General features: G+C 50.2%; 1 protein-coding gene across 7 annotated transcripts; it reads right to left on the bottom strand.

Moving 5' to 3' along the window:
• Positions 1-1,402: 1,402 nt before the first annotated feature.
• On the bottom strand, positions 1,403-19,469 carry LOC133626223 (uncharacterized). Of its 7 annotated transcripts, XM_062003739.1 has the most exons (5): positions 15,227-15,403; positions 14,691-14,784; positions 14,263-14,485; positions 4,932-5,192; positions 1,403-3,653 (listed from the first exon to the last, which is right to left on the bottom strand). In XM_062003739.1, exon 5 carries the CDS (start codon positions 3,573-3,575, stop codon positions 2,631-2,633), a length of 945 nt encoding a protein of 314 aa, XP_061859723.1. In that variant the 5' UTR covers positions 3,576-3,653; positions 4,932-5,192; positions 14,263-14,485; positions 14,691-14,784; positions 15,227-15,403; the 3' UTR covers positions 1,403-2,630. The 7 variants fall into 7 exon arrangements, with proteins under 7 accessions (XP_061859723.1, XP_061859719.1, XP_061859720.1 ...); XM_062003735.1 differs by having other exon boundaries at positions 1,403-5,192; XM_062003736.1 differs by having other exon boundaries at positions 1,403-5,192; positions 14,691-14,768.
• Between the last annotated feature and the right edge of the window lie 3,969 nt (positions 19,470-23,438).

Raw genomic sequence — 23,438 nt, 5'->3', positions numbered from 1 at the left:
AATTTAAAACATGAAATCCTTTGCACCTCTTTAGCACCTTGTACTTTCAAAGCCTGGAATACCCATTAACTAATGAACCACATCAAACATGCTCTCTCCTCCAGCTCTATACCAGTCTTCCTTCAGTCCCCAGCACAGCACCAGCACGCCCGTGGGCTCCCTGTGAGCCCCCTGCCATGGCTGTGCCCCTCGATGCTCCCAGTGTTGCTGGGATTACTGGTGACAGCTGTTGCAGAGGGATGGTGAGACTGTCACATTTTGGCTGTCATTAGGCATTCATTACTCGGTGTCTTTTGCAAGCTTTTGAGAGTGTTATGGAATTAAGACCACATAAGTACAGGGATCATTTTCCTTCTCCCACCTCCAAAAGAAAGGCAGCCGCCCCGCAGCAGGGTGTAATCGCTGTGTAGTGACACACAGGGATGTTACTCAGCAGGGGGAGAAGGATCCCACGTCCCTGAAGGGTGACAGATGAGTAAGTGTAAATTACTTGGATTGAGTATGTAGCTGGAAAAGCAGCAAGATGGGACGTGGGGGTTGCAATCCCTCCCCATGGGTAGAATCATAGAATCACAGAATGGAAGGGGTTGGAAGGGACCTTCAGAGATCATCCAGTCCAACCCCCCTGCAGAAGCAGGGTCACCTAGGTCAGGTCACACAGGAACATGTCCAGGCAGGTCTTGAAGACCTCCAAGGAAGGAGCCTCCACAACCCCTCTGGGCAGCCTGTGCCAGGGCTCCCTCACCTCAACAGGGAAAGAGTGTTTTCTTATATTTAAGTGGAACTTTTTGTGTTCCAGCTTCATCCCATCACCCCTTGTCCTGTTGCTGGCTACTATAGAAAAAAGGGATGTCTCAACCTCCTGACACCCACCCTGTAGATATTTGTCAATGTTAATAAGATCTCCCCTCAGTCTCCTCTTCTCCAGACTAAACAGCCCCAGTTCCCACAGCCTTTCCTCATATGAGAGATGCTCCATTCCCCTGATCATCTGCTGCCTTGGGCTCCACCACATCTCTCCACAGACCTCCTGGCCTGAGAGCTCCCTCTGCTCCCAAGAGACACACAGCCCTGTCACCAGCCAGCACCCCTGGGGTCACTGCCCCACGTCCACTCAAGGGGTGTCCTGGTGTCCCTGGCCACACCGCCCAGTGCAGCGGCACCAAGCGGGGCAGCTGCTTAGGGGCAGCCCCCCAGGCGCCGCAGGGTAGCAGGAGAGGTGGGGTTGGGTCCAAACAAAGAGGTGTTTTCAGAGGGCTGAAATTAATAACACAAACCCTAATTTAAAATTATATTAGGCTATCAATTACTCCCCGAGCGTCCGAGAGCTCTGCTGGCAGCATCAAATTGCCAGCTGTGATAAATGGTTTTATTGGAATTTCATAAGGTCTGAATTATTTGCAGATAGGAAATTTTCATAGATTAATTAAAATTTTGTAACGAGCTGGAGCAGTTTGCAGCAGCCTCCTTCACTGCTGGCTCGGGGCATGGTCGGGGCTCTCCTGAAACACGTCTCCAGGGTGTCTCCAGGGACCGCTGCAGCAGGGGAGGTCCTGAGGATGCCGTGGGAGCATGGCAGGGGAAAACCCTTTGTCTGTGGCAAATTGGTGGAGGCGGTTATCAAAACCTGAGTGGCTGGGAGATTGCAACGTGCTCGGCTTGAGCCAGCACAGCTTCTGCACAGGAGCCTCCAGCCTCATTTGTTATATTAGAGGTCTTCTAATACTTCAGTAAAGAGTGGGTAGAAGAAAAACCACTCAGCATAGTTTATTCTGATTTTCAAAAGGCCTTTTGACAAGATCCAGCGCAGGAGGTTACTATAGAAATTAAGTTGTCGTGGAGCGAGAGACAAAGTATTGCCACGGATCAAAGGCTCACCGAGAGAGAGAAAGCAGAGGAGGAATCAACGGGCAGTTGTCATCCCAGTGCAGGACAGCCACGGGGGCTCACAGGCTGCACTGCAGCCCCACATCACTTAACATAATTCGTGAGGCGTCTGGGGAGCAGGAGCAGCACTGTTGGAGCTGTATCAGGGACTGAGACGCTGTCAGATGCGGCAGGCGAGTGCTGGCGTGCGGGTCAGAGCGGAGCCGCAGGGCCACGCTGCAGCGAGCATCCCTCGGGGGCTGCTCACGGGTGAATGCATCTTCACGCCTCAGCAGACTGCCACAGCATTTCTTGGCTAACAAGCTCCATGCCCAGGGGAACACCAGCGTGGGGGAACTGCAGAGGACGGGTGCGGTGGCAGAGCTGCTGGGCCGCTGGGCAGACTGCCCTCCATGTCCCTGTTTCTCAGCCTACCCTGTGGTTATCTCAGTGGGGATGTGGTTTGGGGCAGAGCCAGCCCCGCCAGGCTCTGTCTCTGTGCCCCAGGGCTGCTGTGCAGGGCATTAGCCCACCAGGTGGGTGGCAGCCCTGCTTCTGCAGTGACAGTGCCAGCAGGAGTGCTGTGGGCACAGCAAGCCTCCTGTGACTGCAGGAGGTCCTGGCAGAGCCCCAGTGCCATGGCTGATGCCTTTGGGGTGCAGATGGGCTCTCCCACGCCGCCCATGATGAACCCTGTCCTTACAGGGCACCTCATAGCACAGCTCATGTACAGGGCCACAGTCAGGCCCAGCGGTGCCGGTGGGTCAGAGCTCTGCCGGTGGGGCCCGTGCCGGGGCTGGCACAGGCTGTGCTGGTTTCTGGCAGGCAGCCCACGCAGGGGAAGGTGTGTGTGGAGCCAGCGCTGCTCTGGCCTCTCCCTCAGGCCTCAGCACGAGGTGCCAGCCTTTGTTCTCCTCAGGGCTCCAGGAGTTTTCGCCTCTCCCGCGGCCGCCTCTGCCTCCACACACCAGGGAAGTTCCCTCCTTCATCCGGCAGCGCTGCCCACCCCAGGTTGCAGTTCTGCCATCATCAGCCCTGGCGAGAGCCGTGCCGGTGCAGCCACAGCTCCCTCCCTCGCTGCCTCCCACCAACAGGCAATTACCAGCCCAGAGGAGAGACGGCCGTGAGCTCTGCACGCCTGGCTGCTTCCCCCGGCACCGCGGCCCGGCCGCAGCCAGCAGCCCCAGGCCTGCCCTGCCTGTGGTCCCCGTGGCCGCTCCTTCTGTGGGGGCCCATGGGGCTGTGGGGCTGTGGGGCGTGTGAGGTGAGTGCATGCAGCAGCACTGCACGGGAATGCCGAGCCATGAGCTCCCACGGCCCCCGCCCAGGTCCGACACACGCTGCATCGCCAGCCCAGCCATGCCGGATCTGGGGGATGCCCTAATCGTGGGCTGCAGATGCTGACTCCTTCCAGCTCCCAGGCTGCAAACACGACATGCTCCCAGGGCTAGAATTTTCCTGGGGAGATGGTTGAGGTTCAACTTAGTGAGCAGACAGGCTGGTGATGCCATGCTGCCATGCAATGCTGTCCCATCCATCCCTGTACTCCGCCCTGACAGTGCCTGGAGTGGGAAGGCTGCCTGTGCCCAGAGGTGCTGCCTGTGCCCACCTCTAGGGTAGAGCCACTGGGTCTCAGGCTCAGGGCACAGCTCTGTCTGTCTACAGTGCCCCCTTGTCTGCACAACAGTGAAGCAGATGCATCCAGGCATGCCTTGACCCCCAGCTCCTCCATGGGCCTGTTTTGCACTCGTGCTGCTTAGGTGCAAGAAGCAAAGGAGGATTTATACCTGGACAGGTGAAGACAAGAGAAGAAGACAATGTCAGGTAACTTTGAGTCACCTGCACCCTTGGATCCTGGCTGGAGAGTTGTGGAGGCAGGAAGGATGCAGGGTGCTCTGGGGAGCATACAGCCTGCCCACCCCATGCAAACACAAGGTCTATTGGGCTTCATCCCATTGCTGCCACATCCACATCCCCTGTCCCTGATCCCACAGGCAACTCCAGCCACCCAGGGGGTTCAGGGCCAGTGCTGGGCCCAGCTCCCTGCTCCCACCCCTGCCCTGCCCCCCTCCAACCTCCAACCTGTTCAATGGGAAAGGGGCCCCAGGGTGCTTGTGAACAGATAAGGGCAGGAATGTAAACACCCTCCTGGCTCTGGCATCCCAACTATCTGAAGTAGCAAGTGCCTCCAGAGCAAATTCCTCCCCATCCACCTCCCACATCAACTGTCTACTCCAGCCTGCCCCATTTTCATTCACACAACATATATGTTTGCTTCCTTCCCCTTTGTCCCCAGCCGGCTCCCCGGGGCCTGCCGGGGCACCCCACATTGTCACCCCATGCCTCCAGGAGCCTTGGTGAAGGATGGTGATGATCCTCCCAGCTCTGGCAGCCTCAGCCTCCTGCTCAGACTGGTTTTACCAGATGAAAAGTCTCCATCGTGCAACTCTGCCAGGGGTCAAGGGGCATTTCTCACTGGTTTTGGCAGTTGGAGCATGGCCATGCTGTGGTGGGAGAGGTCTTGGAAGAGGCTCAGGGTGTTGCAGGGCACGCCAGGATGGGGCACTCAGCATTGCTGCCTACCACTTTAGCTTGTATCAGAGACTAAAACTCTCCTTCCTGCTCTGAAATCAGTAAAGGCAGCTCCTATTGGTCCTCTTCTGCTTTTCCAGGGCTGAGAGGGGACAGCCCTGATGCCACTGCTGGGGAGGGGATGCTGCAGGGCCTTAGGAGCAGCCACTGGTCCCCACTGCTCCCTCCCTCACTTGGCCATGGGCTCAGTGTTCCACCTGGCACCAGCTACAGCAGCTCACGGCAGGGATCTGCTCTGATGTGCTGGCAGCAGGCTGCAAACCTCCAACGCTGGGAGAAATCAAATGCACCTGGGAGGCTGCCTGGCACAGCCCTGGGAAGGCAGAGAGGAGAGGGCACCTGAGGGGATGCGGGGCCACGGCAGCCAGGGGCTCGGGGCGAGCTGGGAGGATGCACATCACAAGATCCCAAAATGCTGCTCCCACAATGAAGGGCTCTGCTGGAGAACCTGTTGATACACAACCCATGCTCACATTTGTGTCCCCTCTGCACCCTCTGTTGTGTCGCCAGCCAGCCTGGTCCCTGGCAGCCACAGCTCAGCCAGGAGGCTGGTGGCTGTCGGGGGTGAAATGCAGTCAGATGAAGCAAAATGCCACATGCAGCGGAAAAATCACCCCAACGTTCACACGCAAGGCAGGGCTTTCAGTTGCTGTTTGGGTAAGAGACCTCGACATCCTTGCAGGCTCCTCTCTGCAGCACCAGCAGCACTCCAAAAGCTGAAGGATGGATGGAGGCTGGAAAGAAAACAGAACAGTTTTGGTTGAGAAGTGCAGTAGCCTGGGAGCCTTCATCAGTATTCGCTGTGTCTCTCAAAACAAGGAGAGCACCTAAATTAGATGGTTTGGCAGATTTATCTAAGTAATTGGATGTTTTTATGACATCCAGTTAAAGTGCAGAGTTCATGGTGGCCAGGCCTAGCAGGGGCAGCAGCGGATCACTCCTCACCTGCCCTGCTTTTGCCCTTTTCTGTGCCTCTGCGGGATCTGCATGAGCACAGTCCCAGCATGGGGCTGCGTTCCCATCACGCTCTTCCAAGTGTCCACCAATGGAGCCAATTTTGTAGCAGCCTTTTCCTGAGAGCTGCCTGTGTTTGTCAGGAGATGGGTATTGCTGGGCAGAGCCACCTCCCTTTCCCCTCACCTGGTTTTGGAGATACGAGAGCTTTCCTGACTGTGAAAAGTCACAGCACAGCAACAAGCCCTTCTGTCCCACAGCATCAATGCTTGGGGGTTGCAGGGAGGCACAGGCACCCACAGCACCCACAACCAACAGAAGTGTCAAAGAAAGAGATGTCAAACACTGCTGGGCACACTGTGTATCTGTTCACTGCCCGCCGACACCGCTGCTGTGACCCTGGGGAAAGGTGAGCAAGGGATTGCTGTGAGGTGTAATTAAATCAGATAAGGAGCAATTCCTCACTGCCTGAAGCTGTGGTGGGCAGCTTTAGAGAGCGGTCAGAATCATCTCAAGAGCTGCTGAGCCTTTAATCTCACCTGCTAATCCCCTACCTGAACCTTTCCCTTCATCTTCCAGGGACTTTGGTCACCACAGGGTGGTCTCTTCAGAGAGACTCCCTGAAGTTTGGTGCTTCCAGCAGTCCCTTTCCTGAGGGCTAGAGGCAGCGCTGAAAACGCTACAGGAGCTTCTCTGTGGCATGGGGGGGATGGGGCTGTGTGCTCACACCCCAGGGCAGCCCCAGCATCCACAACGATGCTCAAGCTGCTGCTTTGGGGTGCAAAGGGATGTGTGTGCTGCCACTGACTTTCCCTCCCCATGGGTTTATTTCCTGCCTCAGCGTGACCTGCTCTGCCCAATGTTATTCCCAGCCCTTGACACATTTTAATAGCTGAGGAGCTGCATGGACTTGTCCCCCAGGCGTGGGGCTGCGAAGGCAGAGTGTGCAGTCATCACATCACAGCCCCAGCATTAGGGTTGGTTGATGGACCCAGAATCCCCTGTCGTCCCGCAGGCGCTGGCACAGCTGCAGAGCAGGGGGTTTATCCCAGGAGCCATCCCAGGGGTGAAGCTGTGGTGCCATGCAGAGCCGTTGGGCCAGAGGCAGGACACGGGATGAGGCTTGTGGGCACGGCCACGGGAGGAATGGGCCCACGGAGATGACCTTCAGGAGCGATGGCAGTGTCAGCCCCAGCCCTGCTGCAGGAGGCTGAGCGAGGAGGCCATTAGCAGCATCAGATGTCTGCAATGCCATTACATGTGATGCCTGTCTCCATATCCAGTTAATTATTAATGAGGTCCGTGTGGCTGCCAAGAGGGACAGGGCCAGGCTAACCTGGCTCTGCCGCTCTGTGCCGTGGCTGCTGCCAGAAGCGACTCTCCCCCCGAGGGCAGCCCTTCCTGCAGCAGCCCCCGCTGCCTGTGGCACGGCAGCCAGGCAGCCCTGGGAGCAGGGAATCCCCCAGCCCACGGAGGAGCTGTGCCACCAGCCAGGGACAAACACACGTTCACAATAACGCCTCTCTTTTCTCCCCTGCAGACTTTGTGCCTTTTTTTCTCTTCTCCTTCTCTCCTCCTGGCTTTGCCATATGCAACAGAGAGTAAATAAAGAACAGTGATGTAGAAAAGGAAAAGAATCGAGGAAAAGGCTGGGAATCCTTTCCCTGGCATCTCACTCACATCAGCCCCAGGTCTCTGGGGCTCCCTGCACGTGTGGTTTGCAGGACTCTGGGGCTTCCTCCTCTGCAGCCCTGATGCTGCAGTCGAGGGGCACCAGAGGTAGCTGGGGAGGCATCAGTGAGCATGGGGATGCCACTCAAGGCCATGATGGGGACAAGGGGAAGAGAGGGATTTGGGCAGGCAGAAGGGGTGACTCCCACTCCAAGAAACACATTCAAAGCACTGTTTCACAGTACTTCCCCCCAAAGGATCTCCTGCAAGCCCCAGTTTGGCTTTCAGATGCAGTTTGGGTGGCTGGGGGAGAAAGCAAAAAAGATTTCTGAATTTCAATAAGAGCCCCTTTATCTCAGCCTCCTCCATCAAGGCTGCTCCCCATTCTCTGCCCTCCAGCCACCTCCACACAGAGATTTACATGGTAATGGCCACTTCAGGCCAGGGAATTTGCACCGGTGCCAGGCTGCCCGCCTGCCCTTGGGCAGGGGCTGGGAGTCAGGTGCAGCAGGGAACCAGGCTGGTTTCTGCAGGCAAAGGCCGGGGGAGAACCCTGGGCAATGGGGTGTAGGGATCCCCAGGGCCACTCAGGACACGGGATGTGGGGCTGTGGGGGCTGTTGGTGTGGAGGAGGTGGGGGGTGTGGGACGGGACGACGGCATGAGCCTCCCCGCCGGACTGCTGGAGCTTGGCGCTGGGCGCTGCTCCTTCCTCGCTCTGGCCAGATGGTGACTGGTGCAGAAAGGCAGAAATGTTTAGTAGATATTTCTGGTCTGTATTTGGAATGAAGCAGGAGGATACATTCATCTCCAGATGATACTGTGGATGGAATATAAATCCCGCCATCTGTAACAATGGGGGATGTGAGGCATGATCTCCTTGAATTCAGCGTTTGCAGATCATCCAGACAGCTGATGCTCGACAGCCTAGAAGGAACCAGCTGAAGCCAACGCTGCGGTTTAACAGGTCTTACAAAGATGATGGTCAAATTCCAAAAGGCTGGAGAAATGACAGTGTGGTTCCAGTATTTAGAAGCATTTAAAGGCACAGCCCAGAGATCTGCACATCAGCCACTGGGTCCCATGGGTTTCATGGGGTAGTGTTTTGGATGGACTCACGGCTCTTGTTGATAAAGGCAAGTGTACCCCTACAGCAAGCTTGGATTTCCTCTAAGCGTTTGGATTAAAAGACCCACACTATGGCAGGAATTGCCACGGTACACGCTGGATGGACTAAAACCCGTCTCAGGCAGATCTCACCGTGTGGTGGTTACGGGGGGAGACCTCAGAGGATGGAAGTGTCCTTCCCAGGGTCTCTCAGGGAATCTGTTCCTGTTTGCAACAGCACTTATGTTTTATCCAGGGATCAACCTGACCAGAAAAAAGCTGTGATGGTGAAGTCTGCAGGTGATGCGGTGACTGGCAGGGATGTTAGTAACAAGCAAGCCAGGTTGCTGCTCTGGTATCTTCCAAATTGCCTGGTAAAATGACCATAATCCAACTAAAAATGTTCAAATATGGCTACATGCAAGGGGAGGCATCTGGGAACAAAGACCACAGGCTTTATCTCCAAGACGGGGCTTGGAAAGCTGCAACTCAGAAGAAGGCTCAGCAGTGATTGCAGGTAACTGCCTCTACATGAGCTCTCATTTCAACAGCATGCTGAAAGCAGCTCACACCTTCCTTGAATATATAATGGGAGAATATCAAACAAAAGTAGGGGAGCAATCTCGCCTCTGTTCACGTTACTGTCAAAATGATTACTCTGGATGATTACTACACCAGCTTGTGTATCGAGAATTAAAAAGGACAGCAAAGTTCTGCAAAGGAAAGCCACACATATCATCCAGGCATCAGAAAATAAGCTCTGGTACGAGACTGGAATTGTATGAACTGCTCAGCTTGCTGGAGAGAAGATTGAGAGATGCCCCGACCCCGTTGAGAAGAGTTCCTGGCAGTTCAGCAGTCTCTGTCTCACAGAGGAACAACAAGATCTGAAAGCTGGAGCAGAAGTTAGAGAAACTCAGCCTGGAAAGAAGATACAAAATCCTAGCAGGAGGGCACGGGATGCTGGAAAAGCTGACTAGAAGCAGCAGATTTGCCAATTTCACAGCAAATGACTGTAGGTAAGAGGTAAATCCAGATTCTGGGGATGCTCCATAGTTCTGTTGTGTACAGCCTCTTCTGCGCCCAGGAAAGCTTCAGCCACCCTGGAGACACCAGGTCTGACAGTACTGGCCTCAAGGTGTCCACAGCTTGCATGCCACAGGGTACAGGAGGTGGCTTAGGACTGCTTTTGTTTCCTTTTCTCCCTCCTCTCCCAGGATGAGGAGAGCAGGCCGGCAGCATCAGACAGCTGCTCAGTGCACCAGGGTCAAGGTGGTCTAGGCTGCCGAGCCCTTGCCAATGGCTCTGCTCTGGGACCTCCAGGCTGGGGGAAACAGAGCAGTGTCACCCAATGCTGGGAGTGTCACCCAATGCTGGGAGCCTGCCTTGTGCTCAGCTGAGCCATAAGCCCATAGCAGCACACCTTGTGTGTGTCCCTACTCAAGCACCTCTCCGAGCACCCCACTCCTCTGTGGAAGACAGAGTGACTCAAAAAAATGCTGTGGAGCAAAACCAATGCCTTTTCCTTAGTGTTTTGGGTTGTTGGCTTGGTTTTTTGGTTGTTTTTCAATTAAGAAAATCTATCTATTTTGTTGAAATGAAGAAGTTTTGAAGTTTGGTGTGTTATTTCCCCTGCCTCCTCCCCCTTCTCCTCCCGTTAGTTGTTCCTGCTCCGGAGCAGAGCAGAAGGATGGTGGGTGGGGACTGCCTTATGACTTTTCCCTTTCTAGCTGGAACGAAGCCAAACTTCCTCAACTTTGGAAAAGTGACAAGAGGGGAAAAAAAAGCAGCACTAATTCTGGTGATCTGAAATGGCAGAATAAGAAAAACAGGTTTGGTGTGGGTTTGATTTTTTTTCCTTTTAAAAAATGAAAGAGGGCAGGTGAAGGAAAATCCCTAAACAAGCAGCTGGAGAGGATGTGATTAAAAACAAAGGAGGATGTGCAGAGGTGCTGAGATTCTGAAAACTGAAACAAATTAAGGAAAAGCTTCCATTGGAACCGAGCAAAATGGAAACAAGATTGAGATTTTTTTCCATAAAGTTGCTTTCACATTTGTCTCTGGTTGGGCAACAGCTAGAATCCCAGCAGGGGCACAGGAGCATCGCTTTGGGAAATGAGCTCATCTCCTTTGCTAGAGAAATCTCTTGTAGAGCCCCTGCACCAGGCAGCCCTCAGCAAGAAGAGGGTCTGTGGGGTCCAGAGGAGGTGTTTTACCACGTTAGGGCTCTGCAAGAGCAAGAAAATGAGTCTGTGATGAGAACGGGAAACTTAGAGGGAGAATTAGAGAGGGAATAAGCAAAATATGTCAAATCTGTCTCTGTGTTGAGGCTGGAAACCAAGGGAATAGGCGGGAGGAAGGAGAGGTTCTCATGCATGAAGACAGTTGTGATTTAGCTGGCACCACAGAGCCCTGGTGGGATGGTGTGTGAGTGAAATACCATTGGGAAGCAGGGAGGGGAAGCACGAGGAGGAGTGCCGGGCTACCAGCCCCCCAGGCAGGCATGCCCAAGAGAGGGAATCAGCAGAATCCTGGAAGTGGCAGCAAAGGCAGCCGCCACTGTTGCAGCCGTGGAGCCCTTTTACAGTAGGCTGGGGCCTTGGTGCGATCTCGGGGCGCCTGGGAGGCTCTGCCGTTGTTTGGAGGAAGAGCTCATTTTAATTCATAATTAATTGTGATACAGATCAGCAGGTGCACGTGATGCTCTTAAACCTTAAAGCTCAAACATAAGATTGCTGAAAACTTAGTGACTCATTAATAACAGACAGCCTTGTATGGAGAAGATCATTAAGTAAATGAGTTACAGAGGGCTGTGAGAAACTGCCATAACCTGAACCTCAGCCAGAGGCTTTTGGGGTGAAATTCAGCCTGGGCAGCACGTCGGCTGCCAGGTTGTACGCCACTCTTGCCTAAAGATGAGGGCGATGAAAAGGCTGGCAAGCACCAGCAGAGCTCTAAATCCCTCCCTGCAGAAAAAGCAGCTATTTACAGGGCACCATTTCCAAAACAAAAAGCTAAAAACAAAGAAAGGAGGAATAAGACATTTTCTGACAGGCGGCAGTCCCTGTTTGCTAAGTTTTGTTGGAAAAGCAAGGCAGAAATCATTTCATATTTAGTCAAATATGCCACAAATGAAGCAGAAAATAATTGTCTGTGGTAGTGGCACTGTTGTGCCAGGGTGCCTTCTGGCAAGAGAGGGCAGAGACAAGACTGCACGTGCAGTGAATGTCAGCAGAGCAAACCCTTGCAGAGGGGCGAATGCGCTCAAGCAAGAGGTGAAACTTTCCATGGCAAAAAAAGAGACACGGGTGCCCAGCCACCAGAAGTTGGCAATATGTCCAAGCACTAAACCCCATGCCTTCACCCACCCAAAATATCTCATACTTGGTGTTATTTGCCTTCCAGCTTCTGAGAAGGTGGTTGCTTCATGTTTTAATGCCCTTCTCTGGAACCTAACGGGATAAAAACTTATTTCCTGCCTTCCCCTCCCTAAAAAAAACAGAATTTAAAAAAAAAATGGCCAGAACTGATGAATATGTCTGAAAAGACAGGCTCATGGAAGCATGCTTGAAATTGGAGCCCTGGGCACTGCTGCACTGAGCCAGCCCTGCCCTAAGCTGCAGGTGCGGCCATGGGGTGAGAGGCGTGGGGCGAGGGGCATGGGGTGAGGAGCACAGAGGTGATGGGCATGAGGTGATAAGCGTGGGGGTGAGAGGCTGCAGAGCAGAAGCCTCTTGGAATCATGCCTGGGACTGGAGAAAGGCACAAACCACTTGAGAAATCACCATCTGAAAGCAATACAGGGTACTATAGTTAAGGGAATTAATCAGAAGCCTATAACAAAGGCTGCTTTGCACTTAGAGTATAAAAAAGAAGAATAGCACAAAACACTGTTTGTCTTTAAACAAGCACCAGGTAATACATTTCCAACAACTCTATCCAGATGCACCACTTGAGAGCTACTCCTAATTGTGAAGTTAGATCTTTCTTTGCTGTAAATGCCACAGGATGACACATAGCAGATATTCACCGGGTGCCACTCCACGTTCTTTGCCAGTCCCACTCTAGTTTAAAGGTTGGTGCACAGAATGTAATTTACCTTTAAAAAAATAAAATTAAAAATCATCTGGAAAGTAGGAAAAACATTTGCTGTAACAGGCTTAACCCAGGAGGGTTCTCAGATGTCTGGTTGGGCTGACTGGAAAGGGAATACCACATTAAACTCCAAAGATCAGTTACTTCAACCATCTCTCCAAAAGAGAAGGGAAAAAAAATATCCCTCACTTTTTAAAGGCAACAATGTAACATGATATAGAAAATCTGGGAGTTCTTGAAAGGATAAGGAATTTCGGGTGGAGCTAATTCCATACCTGCCACTGAAAAGCCAGCTTAAGGAGGGAGACGCTGTGGTTTGCATTATTGAAATGCAGCTGCAACACATGAATGCTGTCCTATGAAACCACTGTCTGATGGGCAGGTTCACAGCAAAAAGGAGTTGGGGGAAAAATCGCTGTGAAGTGAAGGGCATTTGCTCCAGCAAATAAACTGTGAAGAGACAAGCTTAAATCTAACTTCAACAAGTTCTTTAATATGCTGTTTGGATGTTGTAAGGGTATGAGAATGCCCTTTGATATTAGTCCTGCTTCTGAGGTATTTCGCACGGTAATTGCCCACATCTTTAAGGTACAATGTATTGAAGCTATGGTGATTGCTATTCTAAATTGGGCGATGGCTCTGAAGAAACAGAAGCGAAGAGACGGGCAGGAGCGCAGGAGACACTTCAGAATGAACTTTAAAAGGTCAAAATTTGGTCTAGCAGAATTACCTGTGCTGGCTGTGAGCTGAGCTACGATGGCTTTGTTGCCAATTTAGATAAAATAGAAGCAATAATTAGAATGTCTAGCCTCCAGGATATAAAGCGGATCTACGGAGATTTATGAAAACAATATACTATTTGGCAATATCTATTCCTAAATCTATGGCTGGCGTTTCCTCAGGAGAGAAGTGCTGCAGTCTGAAATTGCCTGGCGCTAGGCAGGCACAGAAGCACACGCTGGAAAGGCTAAAGCCCTGGTGATGGAGATCTTTAAGCAGGCCCCGGGACAGCTCTCTGCTGGCCCTGCGTGATGGCAGCAAGCCCCGTGTGAGCCACTCACGGGCTTGTCTTGTGAAAGCCAGGCAGGTGTTTAGTGCTGGAGTGGGCTATCAGCTGAGCCTTCTTTGAGGTCTTGTCCCCACTGCACAGACGTGACATATGATACACTTCCCTGTGGGGCTGAAAAAAACGGGGCAGTCAGCTCCACGACAGGCTCCTGGCCCCGTTAGAGCTGTGCTCCCTGGGATGTCAGTGCAGGCAGCGGCAGTGCTAAGCACCACTAAACACAAAAACACCAAGGGTCTGGCACAGAAGGAGGAGGCTGTGCAGACACTGCCTTGCACAAGCCCCGTCCTGCCAGTTCCACCGCAGCAAAAAGGATTAAAATAGGCTGCAGACTATCCCTTCCTTTGGAAACCCTGCAATTGCATAAATCCAAGAGAGACAGCACTGCTAAGTGTCCTGGGGGAAGAGCCCTGCTCCAGTTCTGAGGGAGTGTGAGATAACCAGACTGGTCTGTTCCCCTCTGTCTCTACAACCAGACTACAACTGCTGTTGTCAGCATCTAAATTTGGGCTACCGAATGCCCTAAGTAAGAATGCCATACACAGAGGTTCACTTAAAAGTCTCAGCTTCAGAAGATGCCAAGCACCAAGTCTTTTCCACAGCAAAGCATACATGCAAGTGTCTTAACTTTGGAGTCCTGGCACACGTATATTGGATGTGTGAGATTCTCTGTTTATGTGCCACTGCTCAACATCTTACAGAATCATGCCCATGGTGATCAAAAAGAAATAGTTCATAACATCAAGTTCCAGGTTAAATAGCATTTCCTAGGGACATGCAAGCACTCCTGTAGAAGGGCAAAGCCATTGAGAGTTTCCACTGTCACTGTTGGTGAGTGGTAGCAAACAGAGCTGGTGAGCCCCACACCTCCCAAAGGCAGTGGGACAGCACGAGTGCTCAGCAATGACTTACCTGTTTCCCAAGCCTTCCCTGGAGATGCTGCTGCACCTTCATCAGTCTGCTCACTAGACAAAGCAAGCGGGTTGGTACCAGGTCCTTTGTCCTGTCCCCGTTTGGTTGTAAGCAGGTGATGGATGGTTCTGTCACCCATGGGCGATGACAGCTGGGAGTACATTGTGCAGGGAGAGCTGTGGTGTGAGTGGCTGGGTGGTGAGCATGGCAATTCATAGGCAATCTGTGGGTATAAAATGGCAGATAAGGAGTGCATACCTAGGAAAGCATGAAAAACAGCATCAAAATTGCAGGAGAGGGTTAGGAAACACGTCATAAGAAAACAGTCCGTGTGCATGGGCAGAGCCACAGCCTACTCATTTAATCTATCAAAAACACAAATGTACTAGATCCACATGAAGGTGAGCAAGTGCCCAAACGATGCATACCTGTAACAGCATGTGCTTGAACCGTGTGTTTTAAGCATCCTCCACGCAGACAGCTTCACTCCACTCAGGCTGCCGTGTCTGTGCATTAATATTTCTTATTTCAAAATAAGAACAGAAGGGCAGAGGAATTAGGGAATAAATCCCAGTCCTCCAGCAACAGAAGGGTGAGCTGGGCTGAATCCAGGATGGTTTGGGTTGGAGAGATGTGCTCTTACGCACCTTCAGTAACGATAATGAAGAAGTTGGGGATTCTTCTGCAGTAAGCAGAGGATTTATGAGAGGGCAGCAGGAGAGGCCAAGAGCAAAGGATAAACACAGAGATGGCAAAAGAGTATCTGACAAAACTCAACCTACGTATTGTAAATCTGCAGCTCCAGACACGGTGTGCTTGAGAATTTAAAAAGAAAGCTCTGCAGAGAATTCTGAAAACTAATCTTCCCTTCATTGCAGGAGCTGCTTGGCCCTGGGAGAGGCCAAATGTGCATTCCACTACAAAAAAAAAGGTTGAGAGGATGGGGCAAGAACCTGACACCCACCTGCCCGCAGCTCTCCGGCAGGAGAGTTTCAAATGGGACCATTTTTCCTCATCCCTCCATCTCCTCCTTTGCTGCTTCTCCTTGTTCCCGCCTCACTGAGCCCACAGCCTCTGCCCAGGGCTCCGCAAAGCTGCTGAGAGCTCAGAGGCGAGGCAGCCCGCCTGCAGCACTCATTGCTTGCCTGCAGACACAGCCCTGTTTCAGTCCCTCCCCTATGTCAGGAGCAGGTATGTTTGCACTCCACCTCTGCTTTTGCACAAGAAGGTGTGTTTTCCATTTTTTTTTTTTCCAAATCCAAGGGGAATTGAGTGTCAGTAGGGAAGGAAAGCTACCTCTACATCTTACTTCCAAACTCCAGCACCTCATCTAACACACGGCCCTTTTAAGTGCAGTCTCTGGAAAATAACCATTTCAATAACCTCCATTCTCAGATAAGCTGCCGAGTAGCTGCACATCTCTATCGTTCATCAGGAAGCAGATGCACTACCCTCCTCCCCAGCTCACTCTTCCTTTGGAGAGGACTAACTTATAGAGAAAGATGGTATGATTTGGGGAGCAAAAGCTGGGGGAATCAGTGGTATCGCGAGGACAGGGGTAATTCCCCTTTGCCCAGCTCCTCCCAGTACACAGCTCACACCAGGAACAAATCACAGAGCTTGCGAGCTGAGCACATGAAAATGCGGTAATGAGGAAGCTGATGCACCTTGAGCCTTAGAGGCAGCTTGAGGCAAAGGGATCTCTGCAGTAATCAGAGCTTTGCTTTGCAATTAGTTGCTGCAAGGCACCCAACTGCATGCTCTCTGTAATCCCCAGGGACATTCAGCAGGTGTGGAGGTGGGGCTGCACTGCCTCTAACCGTTCTGTCCCTATGTGTAGCAACTCATTTTCTTCCCTTTTTTGAGCAGACTGTCCTCATTACGCAGCCTGTTTCCCCATCTCCTGTGTGGCCAGTCCTCTGAGTCCTTCTTGTAGTGCTGTAACTAAGTGTTCTTAAAAACTGAATGAAAACTCTATAGACTTAAAGAGTTTGGTGTGGGCTAGAAATTGGTTGATGAGTCACAGGCTCAGATAGTAACTATAATAGAGTTTGAGGCTGGGAATGGTTTTAGTAATGTTACAAGAAGAGGCACTTGCATTTAAAGTTTCATTAGAGAATGAGGTAACACTGTTCATATCAGTGTCACCAGTGGGCACTGAGCATCCAAATCCAACTGGGATCATGGCAGCCATGGGTTGAATGCAACTGTACTGACATACAGCAGTCTGGAACCTCAGAGAGAGAGACAGGAATAGCTCAGGTAGCTGAAAAGCAGTGAGACCAAGGCTAATGGGAGAGAGCCAAGTTAATATCAAATAATCTTGCAGTTTAGCAGCCCTGAACAGAGCTGACGCCATACAGTGTGGAGGGCTGGGAAGAGCGCTGCGAGTGCCTGCTCCGGGATCACCTTTCAGCAATGCCAGCAACGCTGCCAGCACGGTCCCTCGCCCTTCCTTTTGTCCCAGACACATCTGAGCACCCGCCAGCTGGGCACCAGCCTCAGGGGCCGACCCCTCTGGCACTGGGCTCTTCCCTCCTGTGTCCTCATGGGGAGAAGGACCCGAGCAGCAGAGGTGTGGGCAGCTCGTAGGGCACGTCTGCTGGGCTGAATGCAAGTTGTTTCCCGTGTAAAACATGCAAAATGTCCCTCTGTTTGGAAAAATGTAGGGAATAGGTGAATAATAGGAATGATGCCAAGATTAAAGCACATGGACTGAAGGAGACAGCGTTTTATAAACGTTGAAGAGTCAGAGGGGATGCAGCTTTGCTCTATAAATACCTTCAAGGTAACAATATAAATGAAGGAAGGGAAGGAAATTAATTCACAGTCTCAGAAGATGGCAGGACAAGGAGCCTGAAGTTAAGGAGGAAAAGCTGAGGCTGGATGTAGGACACTCTCAGCAGTGAGCACCCTCAGGCAGGGCACTTGTGTCCCAGCGGCGTGTGAGGCTGGAGCGATGCAGCAGGCGGGATGGAGACAAGGAGCAGCCCATGAGCCTGCTCCTCAAGCGCTGCTAATTGCTGCCAGATGAAAGTGGGGAAGAAGTTTGAAGCTCTGTCTCACCAACAAAATAACACCTGCAGAGCAGACATGCTGTGAGCTGGAGGGTTTATGCATCTGCTGTGGCGAGAAGCTCTGCTGACGGCCCTGGAGCAAGGACTGTCTCCTGTCCCAGGGGCAGCAGTGGCACAGGGCTCCACGCTCCCACTGGGACGTGCAAGTTGGGTTAGTGTCTCCCTTGTAGAGCAAACTGCCACGGTGGGTGCTGGCCAGGAGAGTACCTTCCCGCTCTGTCTAGGGCAAAAGGCAGAGGGCAGAAGAGAGGCTCCAGCAACACCTTCCAGCCATTGCCACTAGTCCCCACGGCTGTGTCAGCACAGCTTCTCTGAGGGTTGGGTCCTACTACCACTTCCACAAATCCCGAGCATATTCTGGCAAGGGTGTAGTTGAGGACAAATCCAGTATCCAGTGCTGCCACACAGTGGCGAGGAGGCATTGCCAAAGGTAGCATTGCAAAACCACCCTATGGAGGGTTTTTGGTTGGAGCCTGATGCAACCCCAGGTTGTCCTCAGGGGACACCTGGCAGGTGCTGGCAAGAGCTTGCAGCCACAGACCCAATTTAAAACTCTTTGGTGACCGATCTGACCCTTCTCTGGTGGGCATGATTCCCTGCAGGATGCTCCCAAAGGCATGCTTTCCTTTCCACCATTGGTCCCTCACTGCAGTAATATGGCCATGGGGAACAGTTTTGTTTGTTATTATTAATTTAAGTGTCTTCCATTTTATTTTAGCCCAGAATTCCTGTTTATATCCTCTCACATCATCTAAACCAAAGAGCCTCTCGTGTTCCATTGATTTCATAGACTCACAGCTTGTCCTCCTTTGGCCATGACCCTGAAACATGATGCTGCACCAACACAACAGGTTCACACAGTAGGTTTTTAAATATTGGTCCTCAAATATGCAGAAAGGTGTCAAGGGGCACTCCTGAGATATCCAAGTGCCCAACTGGAACCTCCTTGCAAGGCTCAGAGCCCTCTCCAGCAGGAACCCTGCAGGGATTTACCTTAAAAACTTGTTCTCTTGACCAGGCAGAACACAGTCATCTTTGAAATGCTGAACAGAGACGAATGAAACACGGGACTCGATTTCCCCACGGTCTGAATGACTCCTCCCACTCCAAACACTTGGATGTTTCCAGAGTGTAGCTCGCTTTCTGCAGTAGCTCCTGCCTATATTGCTTGGGTTAATGACCCTGTGGTATTATTTATCTTTCTTCAACGGTGCATACAACACCCCTGGCTTTGGGATGATCTGCATGCACACAGTGTGCTATTCATACTCCATTGCAGATCATTACTATAGAAGTTAATTAATACTCTGCCTAAGTATTAGGCCTGTGGCAACCTGCTGGAAACTCCATACGATCAGCAGGCTGTAGTTTACTCTTGCTCATCGTTTCACCCTGCTGATATCCCACTTCTCCCATTTCACTAGCCTCAATTAACTTCTGAGGCCCGACAACAGCTGAGATTTAGGTGAGCCTATTGTCCAGTAGCTATGAAATTTGATCAAAAGGTTAATTATCTTAAGGGAAATAATAATACAAATTTAGGTATTAAAAATTAACCTTTCTATAATGGAACCATATAGCTATTATAATACATAATGATAAAGAGGCCATACTACAGCAAAGCACAGAGGCAATGGGATCTGGCCAGCACTTGGGTTCTCTATTTTTATGCCACAGAGTTTCACCAGCTCTTTTGGCCCTGAACCACGCTGGCAGCTCATCTGCAAGTGCTTCCCTGCCAAGACCCATGACTCCTCCTCAGAGCCGCTGCTTCCAAAGTCCTCATTCCCTATTTGTAGCCATCCTTCTTTGTTTTTAGATAAACGAGTTTACAATTGCTCATACCAAACCAGATATTGTTTGCCTGCTCCTGTGTGACATGCTGCAGTCTGGATTGCTTAGTCAATGACTCTTTGCTGTCCATCACCTGTGACGCCTGGAAGGGTGGCTGTGGGGTGACAGCCGCCGCTCCTGGCAGGCAGCGCAACGGCTCGTGCCAGTCGGAGGGACCTTCTTCCCCAAAGCACGAAACTGGCAGCACGAGCGCTCACTTTCCTCCTTCACCACCCACTTACCTTCGACAGGCTGGCAAACACCATTTCCTGGGTTCCCTCGCTCCGTTGTGGGCACACAGGTTTCTCGAGACATGCCCGGAGGAGTCTGGAAGCAGAAGGTGAGTAGTGACATGACACAGCCTGAAGATGATATGAGATTGTTCAGGTTATTGAAATGAAGCTAAACACAGCTATGGCTGATTGCAAAGAGTGGAGGGTGATCTCACAACACTGAGTCAGTGAGTTTGAAAATGAAATTCAGTGTTTGTAGCCGCAAAATAATACACAGGGGAAAAGAGTAACCTTAACGCTACACAGACAATCATGGGCCCTAAATGAGCTGTTAGGACCGTGAAAGGAGCTGCGGAGTCACAGCAGCGGGCTCTGCGAAAACAATCACCACTCAGCACCAGCCTAAAAGGTAAATCTAAGATTAGGAATTATTCAGGAAAGAAAGGAGAACAGAAGACACGAAATCACTGTCGCTCTCTAAATCTGCCTCACAGACACATCTTGGGTATTGCACCCAGTAACCCAGTACTGACTCTCTTTTTCCTTATCTTCCTTCCCTCCCTACTTCAAGATCAGGCCAATGTTCTGGAAGAGGTACCAAAGACTAAGCTATCAGCACAGTCACCTGGCATTTGGAAGAGAAAAGTTAAACAGTGAAGTGACAAAATTTGTTGACAGTAGTTATTCAAGGTTAAAGGACAAGAACCTACCGTGAAGAGATTAGAAGGATCTTACAATTCAGAATGACTGGACAATAAAATGTCTTTCAAATCAATGTATAAATCTGCAAAGTGCTGTAACGAGAATACACAAACCTGATTCTGAATACATGTGCTGGTCTGTGAGTTGGCTGTTAACACACAGAGAAAAGATTTTGAGGTTGTCACCAAAAACAAAATGCCTGGAAATGTCACAGATCATAAGAGCAAGGCGAACCAAGTGAGGAAGGAATACAGACCAAGCCAGCAAGCAGCGTCAGGTCAGCATCTGGTTCCCTGTCTGGAAAAGCAGAGAACAGAGCTGGAAAAGAAGGGAGGAGAGTAGCAAGGGCAGTTCAAAACCCCAAGGACACGGGGACACGGAAATTGCCAAACAGAGGAGGGCTCCTAACCTGAACTGATAAACCAGTGCTGGATGTTTATAACGTCCTGAGCAGTCCAGGAAAGCTGAATTGGTGTTTACTGTTGAATGCCTCTTTTAATACAAAAGCCTGGAGGCATAAGCAAAGCAACCAGGTGGAGGTTCAACACCAAGCAGAGAGATCCTTTCAGAGAAGAAGCAAATGAGCTGAGGAACTTTGCTTCCAGAGGACACTGAGCATGATGAAGGATCACAGCACTGAAGAAGCAGTCGAGCAGACTGATGAAAGGACATTTTATCATAGTCCATAAACCAGGAAAAAAAACCCCAACAACTCACCTTTTCTGGCTTAGGAAAAGCCCCAGCTGTGGCTGGTGGGCCAAGAGAGTGTAGACCAGGCTGTTGTCCTCTACTTGGTCTCCACATACTTTTGGTGTGATCCCTCATAATCTTCTTGAGGTCTGTGAGGGCAGCAAGTCCTGGAACAACCAACGCCTGTGCAAGGAAAGATTAGGATTATGCATCCTGCAAAAGACACGGTTGAGGAGATGCCACAGAAGTCTATAAAGTCAAAAATGATATAAAGAAAGTGATCCAAGATAAACTACTCATTCTTTCTCACTACACAGGAACTGGCAAGCTCACAGTCACAGGTGTAAAACCAACAAAAGGAAGTGCTTTTCTGAGATATATATATACATATATATCGGTGGAATTCATTGCCACAAGATACAGCACAGTATAAATGGGTTTAGAATGGGATTAGACAAATTCATGAAGGATAGGCACATTTGTGGCTACAAAACACAATCCTGTGGTTGCAAATTTTCTTTTAGAGGCTGAGAAGTGCCGATGTGTTATAGCTCTAGCTAATTCCTCCTTGGCCCGAGCGACTGAATGCACGTTCTTAGGTTTCTATAAACTGTGTAACATTCTGCATACGTATCATAAAAAGTATTAAGTGTAAGCTTGTGCTTTCTGGTATATTCTTAGCCTTTGATGGAGAATGCAAATGCTATTTTAGGGCATACTGTGAAGAAGGCACGTTGCCAACACAAGCCTTTGGTGCAGACTGTCTTCTTTCATCTCGTATCAGGGCTTTCTGCATTCCAGTATATCCACAGCTCTTGGGCCATCAACAAACTAATGATTAACAATTTATATTTGCTTTTTTTTCTTCACTGCTGAAACCTTCAAAACGTGCATGGCCAGGAAGGGATTGCTTCGGGCTCTTCAGTCACATCTCCTCCTGTGAGCACTCCTCATTTACCATTACACTGCCAAACCCGTGTCAAAACTGTCAAGGAACCACCCTCCGATTCATTTCATCTTTAGCACGTTTGCTTGCGTGTTTCTAATTTATTAAGGAGAATGTTTGGTATTAGGCAAATTGCAAGTCTAGCTGTAGATGGTATTAATAGACTATTACTTTTTTTAATTGAACTTGTCAGCTATTCAAAAATATACCTAATTAGCCTGGTGTTTTCCATAAATTTAACGGGAACCAGTTATATTTGCCAGTTTCAATTCTTCACCGACGTGCTGTATCAGTCAATTCTTTTGCTGTGGCTGGTTGTGAAGATGAAGGGCCTACAACTGTGCATTTTCTTAAATACTTGAACAATATTAGTTTCTTTAGCAGATCCCTGAACTTTTCATAGCTCCAAAGCTTCTTGGAAACCAATGGTAATCATCTGGACAGCTTCCTGGCTGGCTCCTACAAAATTCTCAGATGCAAATTATCTAACTTACTGGTATAAAAATGGTGCTGTGCATTGTCTTCTGTGATCAACGAGAGTTAATTATGTCCCACCACCATTTAACAAGGCATTGCCATCTATCTTTTCATCTGAAGACAGAGAATGATGATTTATAAAGAACTGTGCTTTCACAATGTCATCATTTCTAGTAATAGGCCAATATTACTGTTAGGATTGTTTTCATTCCAAATACACTCACCAAAAAAAAAAGGTTTCAAAAATTAATTATGCTAGGCATAGCTTTCTAGTTCCATCCTGACCAATCCCCTCTTTAAAAAATGATGAAGATTAGTCAGGATGTCAGGTTCTTCTGTGCTGATTCCTAAATTTGTTTGGCTTGAGATTATCTTCCGGCAACAAAAATACTGCTCAACTCAAACTGGAATGATAATTTGCAATAAATATGAAATGAAAATAAAAATGGAAGAAAGGATGCAGATGAGTCACTACTGGTGAGAGCTCTCTCCCACTTCTGACCATAGCTCTGATTTCCAGTTCCTCTCCCAAATTCTCCCTACTTTATTAAAAAAAATGTACTATACTTTAGTAAATGGAAAAGTTCTGGAAATTGCTTTGGGAAAGGGTGAATTTAGCTGTAGGGAGGCAGAAGGGATGTGGCACACATCAAAGTGCATCCACGCAGGAGCTAAGCAGTGGGATGGAGGCAGATGGCCACAGCTAGGAGATGCTGGAGGATGTGGAGGTGGATTGTGTCTCTCTGAGGAGGTGGCAGCTGGGCACCAGACATCCATCCCCAACATGCCCAATGTGCAGTGCAACTCTTCATGCTCTGGCAAGGGAAGACAGCTATTATGACCGAAATACATCTTATGTCTCAGTCACCCCCTTTAAGTTGCCTTATCCAAATTCTGCTGGTAGGACCTCAAATCATAGAATCACAGAATGGTAGGGGTTGGAAGGGACCTTTAGAGATCATCCAGTCCAACTCCCCTGCAGAAGCAGGGTCTCCTAGATCAGGTCACATAGGAACATGTCCAGGTGGGTCTTGAAGCCCTCCAAGGAAGGAGCCTCCACAACCCCTCTGGGCAGCCTGTGCCAGGGCTCCCTCACCTGAACAGGGAAAGAGTTGTTTCTTATGTTTAAGTGGAACTTTTTGTGTTCCAGCTTCATCCCATCACCCCTTGTCCTGTTGCTGGCTACTGTAGAAAAAAGGGATGTCCCAACCTCCTGAC

Source organism: Colius striatus, chromosome 10 (genome assembly GCF_028858725.1).
Source record: "Colius striatus isolate bColStr4 chromosome 10, bColStr4.1.hap1, whole genome shotgun sequence".
NCBI lineage: Eukaryota > Metazoa > Chordata > Aves > Coliiformes > Coliidae > Colius > Colius striatus.
The sequence above is the reverse complement of the archived record's forward strand: the minus strand, read 5'-3'. Positions and strand labels throughout refer to the sequence as shown.

Bases quoted from the DNA above. Each gene is read 5' to 3' on its own strand.
- LOC133626223 (XM_062003738.1), bottom strand. From the start codon at position 3,575: ATGCCTGGATGCATCTGCTTCACTGTTGTGCAGACAAGGGGGCACTGT.